Source organism: Aulonocara sp. 'chitande type north' Nkhata Bay, linkage group LG2 (assembly GCF_057382095.1).
Source record: "Aulonocara sp. 'chitande type north' Nkhata Bay isolate Kocher_YH1m ecotype deep benthic linkage group LG2, A_spYH_male_GT1.1, whole genome shotgun sequence".
NCBI classification, from domain to species: domain Eukaryota; kingdom Metazoa; phylum Chordata; class Actinopteri; order Cichliformes; family Cichlidae; genus Aulonocara; species Aulonocara sp. 'chitande type north' Nkhata Bay.
This window is the reverse complement of record NC_141345.1, coordinates 27,400,394-27,421,793: the sequence shown is the minus strand read 5'-3', so window position 1 is coordinate 27,421,793 and position 21,400 is coordinate 27,400,394. Positions and strand designations below refer to the sequence as shown.

Sequence of the window (21,400 nt, the reverse complement as noted above, 5' to 3'; positions counted from 1 at the left end):
GGCAGGACAAGATGGGTTACACCCCGGTGCTTCTGTGAGCGCCTAAAGTTTTCTGACAGTTTCACAGCCGAGCCGAGGAAGTACAGCAAGCGATCGATACACGAGCTTGCACCAGTCTACAGTACTGTGTAAAATGTCAGCTGAGATTAGGAAAAGGCAGCCTGCTCTTTCTGTGTCTGTATCTTCGTAGTGGATGGTGTATGTTTTGGTGCCGTTTAAGAAACGTGAAGCTAATCACTTTAGATTCAAAAAGCATATGCTCATAAATTGTGTGTACTTGTGTTCATTCGGTAAGTGTTTGTTTTGTGGTGGTGTTCATGTTCGTTCTTGTGCTCTTTGGTTAACTGCCTTTCACAGCAGTAGGGATAATTAATTTCAATATGAGGTAGCTGGAGGCAGCAAAAACCCACAAAGCAGGTTACTGCATGGGGACTAGATCACAGAAAACACACCAAAGAGATTTCAGCTCTGTCAGTTGGCCTTTGTAAAACCTCTGCATAAGATATGTGTTTCTCACACTCACTGAGTCTGAAACAATAGTAGATGTCTGGGTGTATGGTACAATAAAGAAATGATAAAAAATACATTAAAAAGATATTTATTTGCCTCACAATAGCGCGCAAAAATGCTATAATAATAATAATAACTAGAAAAATTTGCATTTCCTGCGAAAATGCAGTGTGGATGCTTAAAGCTGAAGCTGTATGCAAAAACTAGCTGAAAAAGCTGAAAAGTTGCAGAAATTGTAAAAACTTTGCAGAAGCAAAAGAAGTTTGCTAAAATGGAATAACTTAGCAGAACTGCAATATCTTAGAGGAAACATAATACTTGGCAGAAATACAATAGCATAGCAGAATTTAGCAGAAATATTGTAACTTACCAGAAACATGATAACTTCTCAAAAATACAAGAATTTAGGAGAAATAGTATAAGATAACAGAAAGAATATATTTAGCCAAAAATACTTAAATATTACAGAAACACTATGATTTAGAAAAATAGTACAACAGAGCAGAAATATTGTGATTTACCAGAGACACTGTGATGAACTATGAATATTGTAATTTTAAATTAAGACTATGTTTTAGCACAAATATTATAATTTGGCAGAAATACTATAATTTAACAGAAATACTATATTAAGCACAAATCCCATAAAAAGCAGAAATACTGTACTATGATTTAGTAGAAAAACTATAATTATTCAGAAATACTACATTTAGCAGAAATACTATATTAAGCACAAATCCTATGAAAAGCAGAAATAGTATGATTAAGCATAAATACTACATTTAGCAGAAATACTATATTAAGCACAAATCTTATAAAAAGCAGAAATACTATATTAAGCACAAATCCTATAAAAGCAGAAATAGTATATTAAGCACAAATCTTATAAAATAGCAGAAATAGTATGATTTAGCACAATAGTAATAAGTTAAACAGAAAAATTGGAAAAGCAAAATGGACAGCTGAAAAAATGCTGAACATGCTGAGGGTCCCTCAAATATACTAGTTAAATGACAAAAATCTGCAAAAAAATTTATGACAGCCACACAATTACAAATATGCACACATGAGGAAACACACATGCACAGAGAGACACACACACAAGATCCAATTCAGTCAAACAGTCTAAATATATTGAATTTGAATCTTACAATGAGATCATCCCATTAAAAGGCTTTCTCTCTCTCTCTCTCTCTGTCACACACACACACACACACACAAACACACACACACACGCACACACACACGCACACACAAACACACACAGACAGACACAGAGGGAGAGAGCTGCCGAATTTAAATCCACCAATCCGAGTGGCTGTTTACGTTTTCCCGCCAAAAAAGGTGCATCTTTTTACACACGCAGCACAGAGAGGCACAGGATTATTGCAGTCTATTTCTCATAGCGACGACTCCCCTCAAACAAATGACCATAATTTCCTAACCGTAGGGGCTAGAGCGGTCATTCTTACACCGTTTTGTTCAGAAGAGATGGGGGAATCTTCCAGTGTTTACAATTTATCATTAACATATGAATTTTTAGAGATATATGACATGGATGACTTATTGACTTAGAAGCCACGAATTCCCCAATATGCAAATTTGAATGGCTGAGGCCACATATATGATTGGCTGGCTGGGAAGCCGTGCAGGCCCTGATTTGTGGATTTGAATTCCTCAGCCCTGATATGATTGGCTGGCTTAGAAGCCATGAAGGCCCCAATATGCAAATTTGAATGCCTCAGGACACATATATGATTGGCTGGGAAGCCGTGCAGGCCCTGATTTGAAAATTCTAATGTCTCAGTCCTCACAGAGGATTGGCTGCCTGGGGACCTGGCAGAAATATATGGAAATACTATGATTAAGCATAAATACTACATTTAGTAGAAATACTATGTTTTAGCACAAATACTATAAAAAGCAGAAATACTATATTAAGCACAAATCCTATAAAAAGCAGAAATACTATATTAGGCACAAATAGTATAAAAAGCAGAAATACTATAATTTAGCAGAAATACTATGTTAGGCACAAATCCTATAAAAAGAATAAATACTATAATTTAGCAGAAATACTATATTAGTCACAAATCTTATGAAAAGCAGAAATAGTATGATTTAGCAGAAATACTGTATTTAGCACAAGTACCGAAAAGTACCAGAAATACTATGATTTAGCAGAATAGTAATAACTTACAAAATTACAAATATGGAGGCATATTGAAACAGAAATGCACAGAGGGACACACAAACACAGGCTCTAATCCAGTCAACCAGTCTAACTATATTCAATTTAAATCCTACAATGACATGCTGCCAAATAAGGGCAGGGTCCTCTCTCTCCCACTAAACACACACACACACACACACACACACACACACACACACACACACACACACACACACACACAGACAGACACAGAGGGAGAGAGCTGCCGAATTTAAATCCACCAATCAGAGTGGCTGTTTACGTTTTCCCGCCAAAACAGGTGCATCTTTTTACACACGCAGCACAGAGAGGCACAGGATTATTGCAGCCTATTTCTCATAGTGAGGACTCCCCACAAACAAATGACCATAATTTCCTAACCGTAGGGGCTAGAACGGTCATTCTTACACCGTTTTGTTCAGAAGAGATGGGGGAATCTTCCAGTGTTAACAATTTATCATTAAAATGTGAATTTTTAGAGATATACGACATGGATAACTTGTTGACTTAGAAGCCACGAATTCCCCAATATGCAAATTTGAATGCCTGAGGCCACATATATGATTGGCTGGCTAGAAAGCCGTGCAGGCCCTGATTTGTGGATTTGAATTCCTCAGCCCTCAGATATGATTGGCTGGCTTAGAAGCCATGAAGGCCCCAATATGCAAATTTGAATGCCTCAGGACACATATATGATTGGCTGGGAAACCGTGCAGGCCCTGATTTGAAAATTTGAATGTCTAAGTCCTCACAGAGGATTGGCTGCCTGGGGACCTGGCAGAAATATATAGAAATACTATGATTAAGCATAAATACTACATTTAGTAGAAATACTATGTTTTAGCACAAATACTATAAAAAGCAGAAATACTATAATTTAGCAGAAATACTATATTAAGCACAAATCCTATAAAAAGCAGAAATAGGATGATTAAGCATAAACACTACATTTAGTAGAAATACTATGTTTGAGCAAAAATCCTATAAAAAGCAGAAATACTATATTAGGCACAAATCCCATAAAAAGCAGAAATAGTATGATTAAGCATAAATACTACATTTAGTAGAAATACTATATTTTAGCACAAATAGTATAAAAAGCAGAAATACTGTAATTTAGCAGAAATACTATATTAGGCACAAATCTTATAAAATAGCAGAAATAGTATGATTTAGCACAATAGTAATAAGTTAAACAGAAAAATTGGAAAAGCAAAATGGACAGCTGAAAAAATGATGAAAATGCTGAGGGTCCCTCAAATATACTTGTTAAATGAAAAAATCAGCAAAAAAATGCACAGGGAGAGAGAAGTAAGTTTCTAGGTCAGCCTGGGAGCTGCTGAATTTGAATCCACCAATCAGAGAGCCTGTGTACTTTTTCCCGCCAAAACATGTGCATCTTTTTACACACGCAGCACAGAGAGGCACAGGATTATTGCAGCCTATTTCTCATAGTGAGGACTCCCCTCAAACAAATGACCATAATTTCCAAACCGTAGGGGCTAGAGCGGTCATTCTTACACCGTTTTGTTCAGAAGAGATGGGGTAATCTTCCAGTGTTTACAATTTATCATTAAAATATGAATTATTAAAGATATTTGACTTCTAATGCACCATAACTGAGTAGAGCGAAGCAAAAACTGCCTTGACTTGCCCTCAAACAACGCTTTGTGACTTGAAATCTATTTGGAGTATCGATATCATTCTTTCACCGTAAGAGACAGCAGGCTTTGGTGAACAGTCATGGAAATTTTCAGGTCTCTGTGGAAATCCAACAAAAAGTTATGACGAGAGAAAAAAGTGCTTCATTTCCACAGTTTGAAATCTGAAGAAATCTGAGCGAAGGACGAATTTCCTACCCTCAAACAAGTCCAACTCATTTCAGAACGGTAATAGGTGAGAAAGAAATTCTTGAATTGTGAGCGTCAGGGGTGTCTGAAGATATTCGGGGACAAGCCTCATGTCTTAACTTTGCTTCGTTAAGGAGATATGACGATTCGAATATGCCTCTCATTACAGAAATCCAGCGGTGATTTTGAACAAGCTCTCCATTCACTTTATATGGAGAGTTTTCTGACATTGTGTTGGTCTGAGGAGATTCTATAAATCCCACAACAATGATAGTGACATTTCCTGAAAGCCAGCAAAAATACCTACGTTTTGATGTATAATTTGTGGAAGTTGAGTGAAAATTGAGCAAGTAGCAAACAGTTGTTCGGACATGAAGAGAAGACTGCAAAAGCTTCAGTGTCACACTGGAAGCCAAGAGCATAGCAACCATAACAACGCATGTATTTTGTGAAAAATCACAATTTTGCAACTCAAAACTTTAAGAGGCATAAAAGTAAAAAGGTAAAAGATTTGAAAAAGCTGATTTATACCTGAATAGCCCAATAATTTGAGAACATTTTAAAGTTTGAATGGTTGTTCTAGGTGAAAATATGAGGAAGTAGTTAAGTTTCAAAAACAAGCAAATTTTAGCAGAATTGCTGAAGTTTCCCATTCATTTCAATGGGACAAATTAAAGGAAAAAAGCTTAATATTTTAAAAAGTATAATAGTGAAAAATACCAAAAGATATAGCGTAAATTAGCAGAAATAGCAGAATAGTTTAAAATTTGAACGGTGAAAATCGGCTGAAAATTGTGGAAGTAGTTAAGTGCCAAAAAGTGTACGGAAGCAACTAGAACTAGAAAAATTTGCATTTCCTGCGAAAATGCAGTGTGGATGCTTTAAAGCTGAAGCTGTATGCAAAAAGTAGCTGAAAAAGCTGAAAAGTTGCAGAAATTGTAAAAACTTTGCAGAAGCAAAGGAACTTTGCTAAAATGGAATAACTTAGCAGAACTGCAATATCTTAGAGGAAACATAATACTTGGCAGAAATACAATAGCATAGCAGAATTTAGCAGAAATATTGTAACTTACCAGAAACATAACTTCTCAAAAATACAAGAATTTAGGAGAAATAGTATAAGATAACAGAAAGAATATATTTAGACAAAAATACTTAAGCATTACAGAAACACTATGATTTAGAAAAATAGTACAACATAGCAGAAATACTGTGATTTACCAGAGACGCTGTGATGAACTATGAATATTGTAATTTTAAATTAAGACTATGTTTTAGCACAAATATTATAATTTGGCAGAAATACTATGATACAGCACAAATACTCTGGTTTAGCACAAATATTATAACATAGCAGAAATACAATTATATAGCAGAAATGCTATATTTAGAAAGAAAAGTATAATATAGTAGAAATAGTATGATTGAGCAGAAATACTACAATATAGCATAATAACAATGATTTAGCAGAAATACTATGATTGAGCAGAAGTACTAAGATGTAGTAAAAGTACTTTGATTTAACAGAAATACAATTATGGAGGAGTAATACTTTAAAATGGGAGAAATATTGATACACACACACATATACACAGAGCCTAAAGGTAAGAGTATTTGTGCCATGGAGTGTTAAGAATGTGAGGTCCATATTAGAAAAGCTGGTAAAATCATAAAAGTTTGCAGAATTGTAATAAATGATGAATATGAATTACTGGTCTGTGACAGTGTATTAATTTGTAGGGAAAAAAACATGTTGACCAAGGTGGAATCGAACCCACGATCTTTGGCTTGCAGACCCGTGTCATTACCAACTGCGCCACTGGGAAAGAGAGGAGCAGTTTTGAAAAACAGGGTGATGAGCAGTCAGAATTAGATCCCGGTGAGAGGCGAAAAACGCCGTTTTTTGGAGTTACAAAACGTTGTGTAACTCAAAAACTAGGTGGACTAGAGGCATAATTCTTGTACTGGGTGAATCAGCGGACTTTGGTGTACTTTGACTGCGATTTTCATTGCTCTTTGTACAACCGTCGCTGAGATATGACGAGAGAGGAAACGGAAGACCACAGACATGATTGGCTGGCTGGGAAGCCGTGCAGGCCCTGATATGTGATATGTGTCTGAGTCCGCACAGAGGATTGGCTGCCTGGCAGAAATATATAGAAATAGTATGATTAAGCATAAATACTACATTTAGCAGAAATACTATATTAAGCACAAATCCTATAAAAAGCAGAAATAGTATATTAAGCACAAATCCTATAAAAAGCAGAAATACTATATTAAGCACAAATCCTATTAAAAGCAGAAATAGTATATTAAGCACAAATCTTATAAAATAGCAGAAATAGTATGATTTAGCACAATAGTAATAAGTTAAACAGAAAAATTGGAAAAGCAAAATGGACAGCTGAAGAAATGCTGAACATGCTGAGGGTCCCTCAAATATACTTGTTAAATGAAAAAAATCAGCAAAAAAATATATAACAGCCACACAATCAGAAATATGTACACATAAGGAAACACACATGCACAGAGAGACACACACACAAGATCCAATTCAGTCAACCAGTCTAAATATATTGAATTTGAATCTTAGAATGAGATCATCCCATTAAAAGGCCTTCTCTCTCTCTCTCTCTCTCTCTCTCTCTCTCTCTCTGTCACACACACACACACAAACACACACTAGTGATGGGATTTCCGGCTCTTTTTAGAGATCCGGCTCTTTCGGTTCGGCTCACTAAAAAGAGCCGGCTCTTTCGGCTCCGAACCGGCTCTTCAGGTTGTTTTGTTGCTTTAATTAATTTATTATTAACAATAATATAAAATTATGCACAAAAGGAATTACTAACATAAAAACAAGTGGTTTTATTTATATATGTTTATATATAAATATATGCGGTGGCCCCTAGAGACAAAACACGTACAAACTCCAAAACACATTTCTAGCATGAACTGAACTTCCAAAGCCGAGCTACTAGATCACTTAAATTACACAATTGAAAGCATGTGTGTATTGTTTGTGTATTTATACACAGGCACTCATATATATATTCAAATAATTTAAAAAAAAGTTCATTTACCTGTTATTACCACACACCAAATCCAGTCGTTGGTACTTGCTGGCTTGTGTAGCCACAAGATAACAAAGGCTCAACACTGCGCCCAGCATCCTGGAGCACTTCTGTTGTCTTTTGTACGTGTTTTGAGTTTTTATATGCTTCTGAGTTTTTATGTGCTTCGGAGTTTGTACGTGTTTTGGAGTTTTTACGTGTTTTGGAGTTTGTACGTGTTTTTACGTGTTTTGGAGTTTGTACATGCTTCAGAGTTCGTACGTGATTTGAAGTTTGTATGTGCTTTGTCTCTAGGGGCCACCGTAAATATACTTTTATTTATTCACTCCACATAAAATGTAATAAATAAATCATATAATACAAAAATCAACTATTCACATTTCAAGTTTTAACTATTTAAATTTTCAGCTTTTTCCTTTCACAAATTTAAAGTGAAAAGAACACAAAACACTGCAAACCACAACACAATTAAATATAAATTATAATATGAAAACTAAAAGAACATGCATATTCTCTGTCATATGGACCTGCATGAATAAACTTTCTCAATCCTTTATCATCTGCAACTGAAAATAGTTGTGGATGATTACTATACCTTTCTAATGTTGTTGTCCCTGCCTCTCTTTCTCTCTCTCTCTCTGTAACTACCGCCCCTCCCCCCTCTGCCCAGCGTAAAGCACAAGGCTCGCGTGCAGAGTGAAGCGGAAAAAAAGTGCGAGAGAGAGGCTGAGAGAAAGAAAAAAAAAAAAAAAACCCACGTGACGGCTCGCGATAAGGAGCCGGCTCGCGTCGTTCACGTCAAAGAGTCGGCTCTAAGAGCCATTTCGTTCGCGAACGACCCATCACTAACACACACACACACACACACACAGGGAGAGAGAAGTAAGTTTCTAGCTCAGTCAGCCTGGGAGCTGCTGAATTTGAATCCACCAATCAGAGAGCCTGTGCACTTTTTCCCGCCAAAACAGGTGCATCTATTTACACACGCAGCACAGAGAGACACAGGATTATCCGGTTGTTCAGTCTGACATCACTAGCCGTGTCTGGGTCTAAACTCCGCTGCAGGTCCATATATCAAACGATCACTATGGCATTACTGAGAGTTGAAAAACTGTCTAAAGTCTTTCATCTTTAATAAAATGATCAGCGTTCTGCTCTACCAGGTGTAACAATTGAGTTTAACATCCAGGCATCCATGAAAACAGAATTTATGACATTTAACGGAGTTAGAAGTTAGCAGGGAGTTAGCTCGCTAGCTTCTATCTAAATACAATATAGCATGTCCTGACTGCGGGGTTTTGGAAACAAATTAAAACGTACAGCTCTGTTATCACTTCCAACATAAATGAAGACAGAAAGCTAAACAGCAGTGACGTTTGTAGGGTTACTGAAGTTTGGCTAGCTGGTATATAATGATGTGCTACGTGACCACTAGCGACACAGCTATGTTAGCATAATATAAACAAGCTAACTTTTTTTCCACTTGATAAAAGTTACCGTGAGTGTTCTCGGTGGTCAGGAACAAATGTAATTGCATGGCAGGATGCTGTAAACGGACCAAACTTCAGCCAGGAGAACAACTGAGATAATCCATCCACAATACGAGGTTAGTCATTCATATACTGCTGCATGGGCTGGGCTGTAATTACATCCTAAGGTTTTAAAAACTGAGCTTAAATAAATGATTAGCGGTAATAAAAGCAGAGGGAGGTCAACAGTGATCGCTGACTGTTTTAGGAGCTTTTTGAGATCAAATAGAAGAAAATACATAACATTAAACATGTTAACAACACAAATGCCATATTAAATGCAGACTACTTTAGACCCGGAAGTAGGATTCGTCGCGTCATCACTGAACAACCGGATTGCAGTCTATTTCTCATAATGACGACTCCCCTCAAACAAATGACCATAATTTCCTAACCGTAGGGGCTAGAGCGGTCATTCTTACACCGTTTTGTTCAGAAGAGATGGGGGAATCTTCAAGTGTTGACAATTTATCATTAAAATATGAGTTTTTAGAGATATATGACATGGATGACTTGTTGACTTAGAAGCCACGAATTCCCCAATATGCAAATTTGAATGCCTCAGACCACATATATGATTGGCTGGCTGGGAAGCCGTGCAGGCCCTGATTTGTGGATTTGAATTCCTCAGCCCTCAGATATGATTGGCTGGCTTAGAAGCCATGAAGGCCCCAATATGCAAATTTGAATGCCTCAGGACACATATATGATTGGCTGGGAAGCCGTGCAGGCCCTGATTTGAAAATTTGAATGTCTCAGTCCTCACAGAGGATTGGCTGCCTGGGGACCTGGCAGAAATATATAGAAATACTATGATTAAGCATAAATACTACATTTAGTAGAAATACTATGTTTTAGCACAAATACTATAAAAAGCACAAATACTATAATTTAGCAGAAATACTATATTAAGCACAAATCCTATAAAAAGCAGAAATAGTATGATTAAGCATAAACACTACATTTAGTAGAAATACTATGTTTTAGCACAAATACTATAAAAAGCAGAAATACTATAATTTAGCAGAAATACTATATTAAGCACAAATCCTATAAAAAGCAGAAATAGTATGATTAAGCATAAACACTACATTTAGTAGAAATACTATGTTTGAGCAAAAATCCTATAAAAAGCAGAAATACTATATTAGGCACAAATCCTATAAAAAGCAGAAATAGTATGATTAAGCATAAATACTACATTTAGTAGAAATACTATGTTTTAGCACAAATAGTATAAAAAGCATAAATACTGTAATTTAGCAGAAATACTATATTAGGCACAAATTCTATGAAAAGCAGAAATAGTATGATTAAGCATAAATACTACATTTAGTAGAAATACTATGTTTTAGCACAAATCCTATAAAAAGCAGAAATACTGTACTATGATTTAGTGGAAAAACTATAAATAATCAGAAATACTATATTTGGCAGAAATACTATATTTTGCACAAATCTTATAAAATAGCAGAAATAGTATGATTTAGCACAATAGTAATAAGTTAAACAGAAAAATTGGAAAAGCAAAATGGACAGCTGAAAAAATGATGAACATGCTGAGGGTCCCTCAAATATACTTGTTAAATGAAAAAATCAGCAAAAAAATGCACAGGGAGAGAGAAGTAAGTTTCTAGGTCAGCCTGGGAGCTGCTGAATTTGAATCCACCAATCAGAGAGCCTGTGTACTTTTTCCCGCCAAAACAGGTGCATCTTTTTACACACGCAGCACAGAGAGGCACAGGATTATTGCAGCCTATTTCTCATAATGACGACTCCCCTCAAACAAATGACCATAATTTCCTAACCGTAGGGGCTAGAGCGGTCATTCTTACACCGTTTTGTTCAGAAGAGATGGGGGAATCTTCCAGTGTTGACAATTTATCATTAAAATGTGAATTATTAAAGATATTTGACTTCTAATGCACCATAACTGAGTAGAGCGAAGCAAAAACTGGCTTGACTTGCCCTCAAACAACGCTTTGTAACTCGAAATCTATTTGGAGTATCGATATCATTCTTTCACCGTAAGAGACAGCAGGCTTTGGTGAACAGTCATGGAAATTTTCAGGTCTCTGTGGAAATCCAACAAAAAGTTATGACGAGAGAAAAAAGTGCTTCATTTCCAGGGTTTGAAATTTGAAGAAATCTGAGCGACGGACGAATTTCCTACCCTCAAACAAGTCCAACTCATTTCAGAACGGTAATACGTGAGAAAGAAATTCTTGAATTGTGAGCGTCACGAGTGTCTGAAGATATACCGGGACAAGCCTCATGTCTTAACTTTGCTTCGTTAAGGAGATATGACGATTCGAATATGCCTCTCATTACAGAAATGCAGCGGTGATTTTGAACAAACTCTCCATTCACTTTATATGGAGAGTTTTCCGACATTGTGTTGGTCTGAGGAGATTTGCGAAAGTTCTATGAATACCACAACAATGATAGTGACATTTTCGGAAACCCAGCAAAAATACCTATGTTTTGATGTATAATTTGTGGAAGTTGAGTGAAGATTGAGCAAGTAGCAAGAAGTTGTTCGGACATGAAGAGAAGACTGCAAAACCTTCAGTGGCACACTGGAAGCCAAGTGCATAGCAACCATAACAACGCATGTATTTTGTGAAAAATCACAATTTTGCAACTGAAAACTTTAAGAGGCATAAAGGTAAAACGGTAAAAGATTTGAAAAAGCTGAATCATACCTGAATAGCCCAATAATTTGAGAACATTTTAAAGTTTGAATGGTTGTTCTACGTGAAAATATGAGGAAGTAGTTAAGTTTCAGAAACAAGCAAATTTTAGCAGAATTGCTGAAGTTTCCCATTCATTTCAATGGGACAAATTAAGCTTAATATTTTAAAAAGTATAATAGTGAAAAATACCAAAAGACATAGCAGGAATTAGCAGAAATAGCAGAATATTTTAAAATTTGAACGGTGAAAATCGGCTGAAAATTGTGGAAGTAGTTAAGTGCCAAAAAGTGTACGGAAGTCCCAAGAGGAACTCAATAGTGTGGATGCTTAAAGCATCCACACAATAATGGATTGGATTTATATAGCACTTTTCAAGGCACCCAAAGCGCTTTACAATACCACTATTCATTCACTCTCGCATTCATACACTGGTGGAGGCAAGCTACGGTTGTAGCCACAGCTGCCCTGGGGCAGACTGACAGAAGCGAGGCTGCCATTTCGCGCCATCGGCCCCTCTGGCCAACACCAGTAGGCAGTGTTGGGAAGGTTACTTTTAAAATGTATTCCACTACAGATTACAGAATACATGCCCCAAAATGTATTCTGTAACGTATTCCGTTACGTTACTCAATGACAGTAACGTATTCTGAATACTTTGGATTACTTAATATATTATCATGCTTTTTACAACAACGTGAATGTACTATTGCTGTGTGATTTATTACTATTACTGAAGGTCCGCGACTCCGAACTGTAGTAAAGGGACCTCTGACTAATACGGCGGGTCCGTAGCCGAAAAATAGCTTTACTTTGTTGTGTGGGTCAACTTTTCTTGACAGAGAGAGGCGTTGAAAGGCTGCTCAAACGGAACTTATTGTTTTCGGAGGAAAACACGAACACGGTGTACAGTCGAGTCTTAATAGCTTACTTACAACTGGGCTCGTCAGGCTCTCTTCTTGGCTGCAGTGGTTACCGTATTATTATATTTACATGCTTCCAGCTCCCGTTTTTCCTCGATGACAGCTCGTACCTTTCCACTCCCCTTTTTCTCCCTCCTCGCTCACAGACCCATAACGTGTATGGCAGTCCATTCTCCCTGCAGCACGGACTACACTGCCCATGATGCTACATTCTTTAGAGCTATGCTTGTAGCATTCTGCCTGTTAGCTTAGCACAACAACAACGAAAAGGCGCTCTCTCACCCAGGAAACACACAGTCGCAGAGAGAGAGAGAGCGTCGCCCTGTAACCATGGCAACCGTAACGCTGCCGCCTGGAACAACAGAACGTAGCTGTCAAACAAACCCAAACAGTCCTGACCCGCGACAATATGAAACAGGAAAGTACCGCAGTGTAATCCATTTATTTCAACAAAGTAACTGTATTCTAAATACCACCTTTTTAAACGGTAACTGTAACGGAATACAGTTACTCATATTTTAAATACGTAACGGCGGTACATGTATTCCGTTACTCCCCAACACTGCCAGTAGGCAGTAGGGTAAAGTGTCTTGCCCAAGGACACAACGACCAGGACAGAGAGCCCAGGGATCGAACCGGCGACCTTCCGGTTACAGATACGCTTCCCAACCCCCTGAGCCACGGTTGCTGTTCCTCCAGTTCACAAGATGAACTTCCCTGCAAAAAAAAAAAAACATAAAGTCACTGAGAGCTCAAACTGACAACTGAAGTACCAAGCTTTTCATCTTGATAAATGCTCTCTCATAACGAACATTAGCTAAGGGGTTCTTCTGGTTTGATTTTAAAGGGAACCCATTTTTATTAAGTTACAGTAGTTATTTGCATGGTCTTATTTTTATTCAAACAATTTGGGTTGTCTTTTTACAGTTAAACATTTCATCTGTTCTTGGAGAAAAAAGATTATTGGAATCCACTCGGATGCTTCATAACTTAAAGCCTTGTCGGAAGTTATAGGATAGGATAGGATAGGTTATTCATCTGTTTATTGCTAAACTTAGTCTCCTTTTGAGCATTTGGTCTTTTTGATGTTTCCTGCTTTTACTGTAGACCAGCTTGTTGCATGTGTTCGCACTTCAGTTTATACCCTTTATTTTTTTTACACTGCAGTGTTGAAGTGACACACATGCTATAAAGCAAGGTCATAGACATGAAAGGCACTTAGGAGTGAGTTAATAAAGATTCTTTCTGGCAAGGTTATGCAGTCAACTCTCTTTGCCTTCTCTTTTAAAACATCTCAACTACAGATATTAATAAACACTAAGCCCTAGCCTTTCTTTTATTGCCGTCTTGCCACTATGATGCCTCCGTTAACACCCTTTTCAAATGCTTCCGTCCGACATGATCCATAGAACCTGAAATATGACATTAACACTCGACTTCTTCTATCTGTTTCTTGCTCTTGTAGGATGAACGCTTCAAGTCTTATCCACGGCCTGGAGAAGAGTTCACCCAGAGAAAAGCTAGAAAACACCCCACCAGATACCAGGTAAGATGGAGACCGAACTGGATACAGAGAGCACAGGATGTGTGGAGTGATAAGGAGACAAGACTTAAAATTTTGATGGAGGCAAGAAGGAATCAAATGGGAGACAAACAGACAGCATAAGGAATATGTAAGAGAATAGTATTAGATGGGAGGGCAAGGTTTGCTGCAGGGTGATGACAGTGAAGGAGAAAGGAGAGGGAAGCAATGAGGAAATTCTGACACAGAAGAAAGAAGAAAGAAGGTGTGAGGAAGACACAGAGATAAGGTAGAGATGGTGGAGAGGAAGAAATCTCTCAAGTTTCAATGGAAGGGCACTGACTGAAAGGAAGAGGTAAAAAGAGAAGAGAGAGAAACAGGGTAAGGCTGAAAATTCCTCTAATGAGCTGTTTGAAAGAGATCGAAGGTAGGCACTCAGTAAATGAGCTCAAAGTATAACACTGAGAAGGGGAAAGATGCTTTCCACCTTAGTCTGTTCTTCACCTCTCCCCTGAGGGAAATCTAGCTTCCTTGATAGGCTGACTCCACTTTTGTCTTAAGCCTCCTATTTTGTGTGTTTTTTACTAGACTACACTACACACACCCACACACAAAAGTGAGATGTCAATTGGTGTGGTGTGCATGTATGCTACATGTGGGGTGACCAGTACTGACCCATGTTCACAGTGCCTACATGCAGAAATTGACAGCTTGAAGCTTGGAAACAGTTGCAGCAGATCCCTGTTGGCCACAGATTTATTCTCAGTGTCTCACTTACTATCTCAAAGGCACAGTACTCACTCACTGTCCTCACAGCTTTGTGCTTATGTTTACACACAAGCGTGGATGAGTTTTGAAATATGCAATCAGAGAAGTTTACTGGGTAAATATAGCATCCGTCGTCACATCCCCTTGACACGTCCTCTTTGTCTAATCTTCTTTTTCTTCTCTTTCTCATAGAAGATCATGAAGCGCCTGATTAAGCGTTATGTGCTTAAGGCTCAAGTGGACAGAGAGAGTGATGAAGTTAATGAAGGTAAAAATTCCCTCTTCATTAAAGCCCACTTTCATTGTGTCATTATGTGCTTAAGGAACACTGGGTTCGGAAAGTTTTCAGACGCTTTCAACTTTTCTGCATATGTATGTATAAAAATGTCTTAATAGATTCAGTTCACTTAAAAAATATAAATGGAGTTGTAACACTTTAAAAAGACAGAGTAAAAATGCTTGTGCGTGTGTGTGTGTGTATAAATTAAAAAATAAAAGGTTAAAATATGCTTTTAACATAAGTATTCGGAGTGTGGAGAGGTTTGCACAAGGTTGGCATACCATTATTTTGGAAAATTTCCAACAAGGTTGGATGGGGGAGCCACTTTCAGGTGTCTCTGTACTCCTAAGTCTTTGTTGAAGTAGAGCATCCCCACAGTATGATGCTCCCCCATCATGTTTGGCTGTAGGGATGGTATTAATGAGGGAACACTCAGTGCCTGGTTTCCTATACACACTCCACTGGGAATTTCAGCCAGTAGTTTAATCATCCTGTCATTAGACCAGAGGAGTTTGCTTTGCATGGTCAGAAATACATCCAGGTGCCTTTTGGCAAACTCCTCGCGGGCTGCTACGTGCCTTTTAGTGAGGAATGGCTTCTGTTTGGCCAATCTACAACAAAAGCCTAATTGGTGGCTGCTGCATTGAATTTGTCTTGTAAAGTTATCCCATCTTTGCAAAGGAGCTCTGGAACTCATTAATAGTGATCACCTGATTTCTGGTTACGTGTTGCATCGGGGCCCTTTCATCTCTCATTACTCTGTTTGGCTAAGTAGGCAGATCTAAAGAGACTGTTCATACGTTTTCAACTTTTCTCCATTAGAGAACAATGAACACTTTGAATGCTGCAGAAAATTTCTTGGATCCTCCCCCAATTGTTACTTTAGACAGGCTTTTGTGATGATTGTGCAGACAGTTCTGTGAACATAGTGGGTTGGCTTTCACTTTGACACACCATTAACTGTGAGACCTTATGTACTAATTATTTCAGGTGAATTAGGCGCAACTGTCTTCGTTTTAGTTGCAGCAACATTTGAAGCCTAAAAAAAATTCAAAATTTAATATTCACCTCTTAGTTTTATTAGATTGAAAAATGGCTTTGTCACCGTGGAGTATTGTGTGTTTACTGAAGAAAGAAAAACGAGCCTAATAACTTTTTAGATGAAACTGAAGCTTTGAAAAGGTTTTTAAATTTTCTAAATGGACTGGGAGGGACAAGAGTTATGCGTTACTGCGTTTGAGACTGCACTGTGTGTACTTCAGTGTAAAATGATGTCATTGCTCACATGGATCAACAGTTTTTGTGTGATCCTGTAGGTTACTGCCTACCTGCATGCATGTCTTTGATCATTCGTACTAATGTGCCCTAATTCCTGTGCCATACCTCAGCTCTTCTTTTGTACCTGTGTCCGTGTGTGACTGTGTTGTAGGCGAGCTGAAGGAGATCAAGCAAGACATTTCCAGCCTCCGCTATGAACTCCTGGAGGAGAAGTCCCAGGCCGCAGGCGAGCTGGCTCTGCTTATCCAGCAACTTGGCGACAAGTTTGGCAAGAACACCATGAGACACTGACAGGACTTGCAAGAAGAGATGGGGAGAATGTGAGAAAGGGTGAAATCAGGAAGAGGTTGGGGGTGGGGGGGTTGGGAGCAGAAAGCTGGGTGAGCACAGGTATTTTTAAGGCCTTGATAGTACAAGAGGGAGAGAAAAGAGACAGGGGAAGTAGGATGTTTATGAGATAGACAGGATGAATGGAGGACAGTGGAAGAAAAACATGACATAAAGAAACTGGGCAGAGTGAAACAGCTGATTTAGTTATGCAAGGACACAATTAGGGAGGAATGTGAAAAGCAGATTGTGAACACAAGAGGGTCAGAGGTGAAGTAAAGCGAGTCAGAGGGGTTTTGTGCTGACAGTTCAATTCTAATTAAAGGCAAAGTCTTTCACGAGGCGCGAGAAAGAAGAGGAAGAAAGAGCCTCGCAGGCTGGGTGGGAGGCAGAGGGAGACGAATGAGGAGGAAAACACAACTTCCATGAGATATGACGAGGCACCACGGGGCATAAGACTGAGGCAGTAAAAGCCCCCACACCCACTGCCAAGATATATCAATGTATCACCAACTCGGAGAGGGAAACCCAGAAACGGGATGACACAGAGAGAGGGCTGGAGGGGGAGAGGAACAAGTGAGAAAAATATCTTTAAAAAAAAAAACCTGCCACTGTTATTTACACCGGAGAGGCTGGCATTGCTTCTGAGTCCTCACTTTGTTGGGGCAAGCATAGATGCCTGTGAGAATACTGCACACACCTTTATACAGCAGGCTGTCTAATTAATGCATATCCATTCATAGTGCACAACCTATGATCAGGACTCTATGGATTCAGGAAAAATGCACCTATTTAAAAGTCATTAAATAAACCACTGAAATATTAAACATTATCTTATTATCTTAATGTCATTTAGAATTCTGTCCTCATAGCACAGACAGTATTAGGTCCTGCAGATCCAGAAGATCCATGCTAGAACAAAATGACTGTAATTTAAGAAAAAAAAATCCACTCAGACAGTTTCTTCTTTACCTCATTCATGCTGCCAGAAAAGAAAATGACAGTTAGGATAAACAGAAACTAATCTGAGGCTTTCACAATACCTCTCTTCCATTCTTTAAAATCGAGAGGGCCATTCTTGTTTCAACAACTTTAAACCAGCGTGTTGAAGTATGGCCGAGATAATTGCTTTAGATATTCCCCTCTCCACTGTGTGTTTGGAGCACTAAGTGTCTCGAGTTTTCTAAAATGGTAACAAAAAAATGACAGGTCCACGATGTTTACAACTCTAAATCCAGAAGGTCAGCACTGAGGTTAAGCCCATGAAGGTAGCAAAACTGAGTCTGCTCCAGGGCAGCCAGACATTTGTGAGGAGAGAAAATCTCCGAGATGCAGAGATATATTTATGTATGCAGTGATCTGGCAGTAAAACTGGAATTCAGCTGCAGAAGCTGTGCAGAGTTATTTTATGGTCTTTATTTTATTTTGGAGACATATTTGACATACAACAGCATAAACTAAAGTGTTGTGTTAGACATTGGTTGTAGCTGAACAATAGTTTAAACAAACAAAATAAAAAAAAGTATAAAACAGTTTGAGAAGTTATTAAATCTGGACATTATTGTAGTATATTATATAAATGGGGTGCTAAAATCGATGATGACCTGTGGGATCAGATACATCATCGTTCCCATTTGTGACTGAGGCCCAGATTTTGATTTAAAGCAAATATGAACATACTAGGCATCCCAAAGCTGAAAGACACACCAGTAGCTCTAGTTAAGAAGCTCCTGTCCTTAAATTCAAGGTTCTTTCTTGAATCCTTGAAAATTATACTTCATTCAAAACATCAACATCCAGTGCTGGCAGTCACACCAATCTGCACATTTTTCCACATTTAAGTTTAGAGACGCCATGTCATAATCAGTGGGTTAGACTGGTTCCTCCAAGGCTTTTTCTATGAATTCAGAAAATTAGAATATACCGTTCACTTTCATCAATCCTTCTTGAAATTAATCAGATAAAATGTAAATATATTTAAGCTAACGCAGAACTATATTACCATTCTTTTATTGTGTGGCTGGTTACAGTAGTTATTTGCCCTCAGATGGAAGAGTCAAGATGGGCCTATTGCAGCCATCAGCAACAGTGTCATTAGGAATTTTTTTCATGGTTCTAGTAATTGTCCTAGCTAGTATGCACTATTTCTCCTGCAAGTAGACATTGCAGGAGTTAGAGGGCTTTTTTAAGGATATTTTCTAATCTCCTGCTACAGAGTAAGTGCTTTTCCTGCTTAAGAACTATAATTGGTTCAGCAGTGTTTATTCACTAGTTCAACACATGAACGCAGCAACTGGCATTAAGAAAAAGAAAGTAAACACTGGTAAATATTAGCCTAGAAAATGTCTCTAGCCTCTATACGAGAGAGGGAATACAGCATGTTTTTAAATTGTCAAAGAAAATCTTTTGTTAGCAGGTCCTCTTAAATTTCTACTTTGCATCCACCACAGAACAAAAGCCACGTAGACAGAAAAGAGGCTGAAACAGGATTGCAGGAAAATAAAAGACCGCAGCAAGAGCTGATGATAAATTACCGACTTGCTGTTGCATCACTTTAGAGTTCCTAATAGTGGTCCAAGTTAAACAAATGCTTGAACAAACAACTTTGAAAGTGGGTGTTTGCCAGGCAGAGCCCAGGTAGTTCCCAAAACCATCAAGTCATCTTTGACAGTAAAACCTAAAACCTGCATATATATGTATAATTAAAATGTACAGTAGTGTATGTATATATACATACACTACTGTATAATTTCATTCTTACAGATAGGACTTCATTCTTATAGATAGGGCTTAAACTCGCTAGTAGGAAAATACGACCAAGTATATTTCTAATTCAAATAGATAGTAAGTATTTAATCAGAAGGCTTTAAACATAATTAAAATGCTGTTTTTACAGATATGATTTTTTAATTTGTTTCAGATACATAAAGGCTTTTCAGACAGATTTTCATTTCAATTAAATGGACTCGACCTTATTTCTTTATTTATTTGTATTAGGTGTTAAAGCTGTTAATTAGTTTCCTTTTTGTAGAACCATGCAAATGATGAAAAGACCCACCACCAGGAAGAGAACATTTCCTCAAATACTGTATTTTTAACTTCTACACAAGAATTAATAATTAAATCAAAATCTTGTATGGTATATTGTCATATTTTTGATCCTTAAATTAAACAGAGTAAGCTCTATATTGACTGTTGTTGTTGTTGTTTTTTATTTATTTACCTTGTGTGTTTCTGCTTCTGGAATTTAATTATTCAGCATTTGTCTTTACCTTTACCCACTAGTGGATGAGAGGTGCTGGAGCAAGAAAATAAACATGTGGCTGCTGAATTGTTTTGTGCGCCAACAACATTGTTCACAACACATTGAACAGCTGGGAGTTCCCCAGACAGAATGTACACTTTCACACAGTGTGACAAATGTATAATACACATAATATTTTTAATAAAACATATGTATAATGAAATATATCCATATATTTTGTGTTGTGTTGTACACATATATATGAGCACCTCAACATGATAGTCTGCTTTACATCCATCCATCATCCATTGTGTTGACCACTTATCCAACCAGGGTCATACTGAAGCTGGAGCCTTCCCAGCTGACACTGGGTGAAAGGCGGGGACAAGTGATGGACAGGTTGCCACTCTTTCACAGGGATAACATGGAGAGACAGACAACTACTGGCTCCTGGACAGTGGTAGGAAGGGGTGACAGTGATGAGCACTAACAGTGTGCCACCCTTCTGTTTCCACAATTTTTTGTATTTTATGCAGCTTAGCATGCAAACTCATCTAATACGTATTTAATAGTCTTTGCCCACAATTATAGTTAATTATAATGTGATGTCATGGAAACACTAATAACTTAACTCAAAGTCCCTCTGTCGGGTATTAGAGCTTAGCTATAGTGCCAGATTGAGGACATCTTAGCCAGATTTCCACCCTCATGGTCCTACTGCCCTCAAACCTCTATAAACACCCACCTTGCTGTAATGTTTCTTTTGTGATAATGAGCTGCGCTTCAGGAACAGTTTCTTAAAACCACAGCAAAGTCTTACTACTGTAAAAGCGTTACATCAAGCTAATGCTGCCTTGATATAGACCATTTTAGACTGACTTTGAAGAGGGTTTAAAAGCCAAGGAGCCCCACTGTGACTGCTCTAAGCCGGAGTGTGTGTGTGCTTGTGTTCCTGCACCTGTGTGCTGACCTCGCCAGCGCCTCCTGAAAGCTGCCCTCTAAAACGGCACAGCAAACACTCGGTTCCTACGTACGTGCAGATGTTTATTAGGCTCTAGTCTTTCCATGATATTCAGTCAACGCTTTCTCTGCACTGTTTCAGGCTGTCACTTTTTTTAAAAAAAAACTTTTACTGCCTCTACTGCAATAATAAAAACGCCAACAAACACCTTTAGTTTTCACTAAAACCT

General features: G+C 38.0%; 1 protein-coding gene across 1 annotated transcript in view; it reads left to right on the top strand.

Moving 5' to 3' along the window:
• Positions 1 to 16,974, top strand: part of trpc7b (transient receptor potential cation channel, subfamily C, member 7b) — a 69,436-nt gene extending 52,462 nt beyond the window's left edge. The window contains exons 10-12 of the mRNA XM_086314761.1: positions 14,257 to 14,337; positions 15,274 to 15,349; positions 16,791 to 16,974. Of these exons, the coding sequence (XP_086170887.1) occupies positions 14,257 to 14,337; positions 15,274 to 15,349; positions 16,791 to 16,930 (297 nt within the window). The 3' untranslated portion in view covers positions 16,931 to 16,974. The remainder of the gene's footprint in view (positions 1 to 14,256; positions 14,338 to 15,273; positions 15,350 to 16,790) is intronic.
• The last annotated feature ends 4,426 nt before the right edge of the window (positions 16,975 to 21,400 follow it).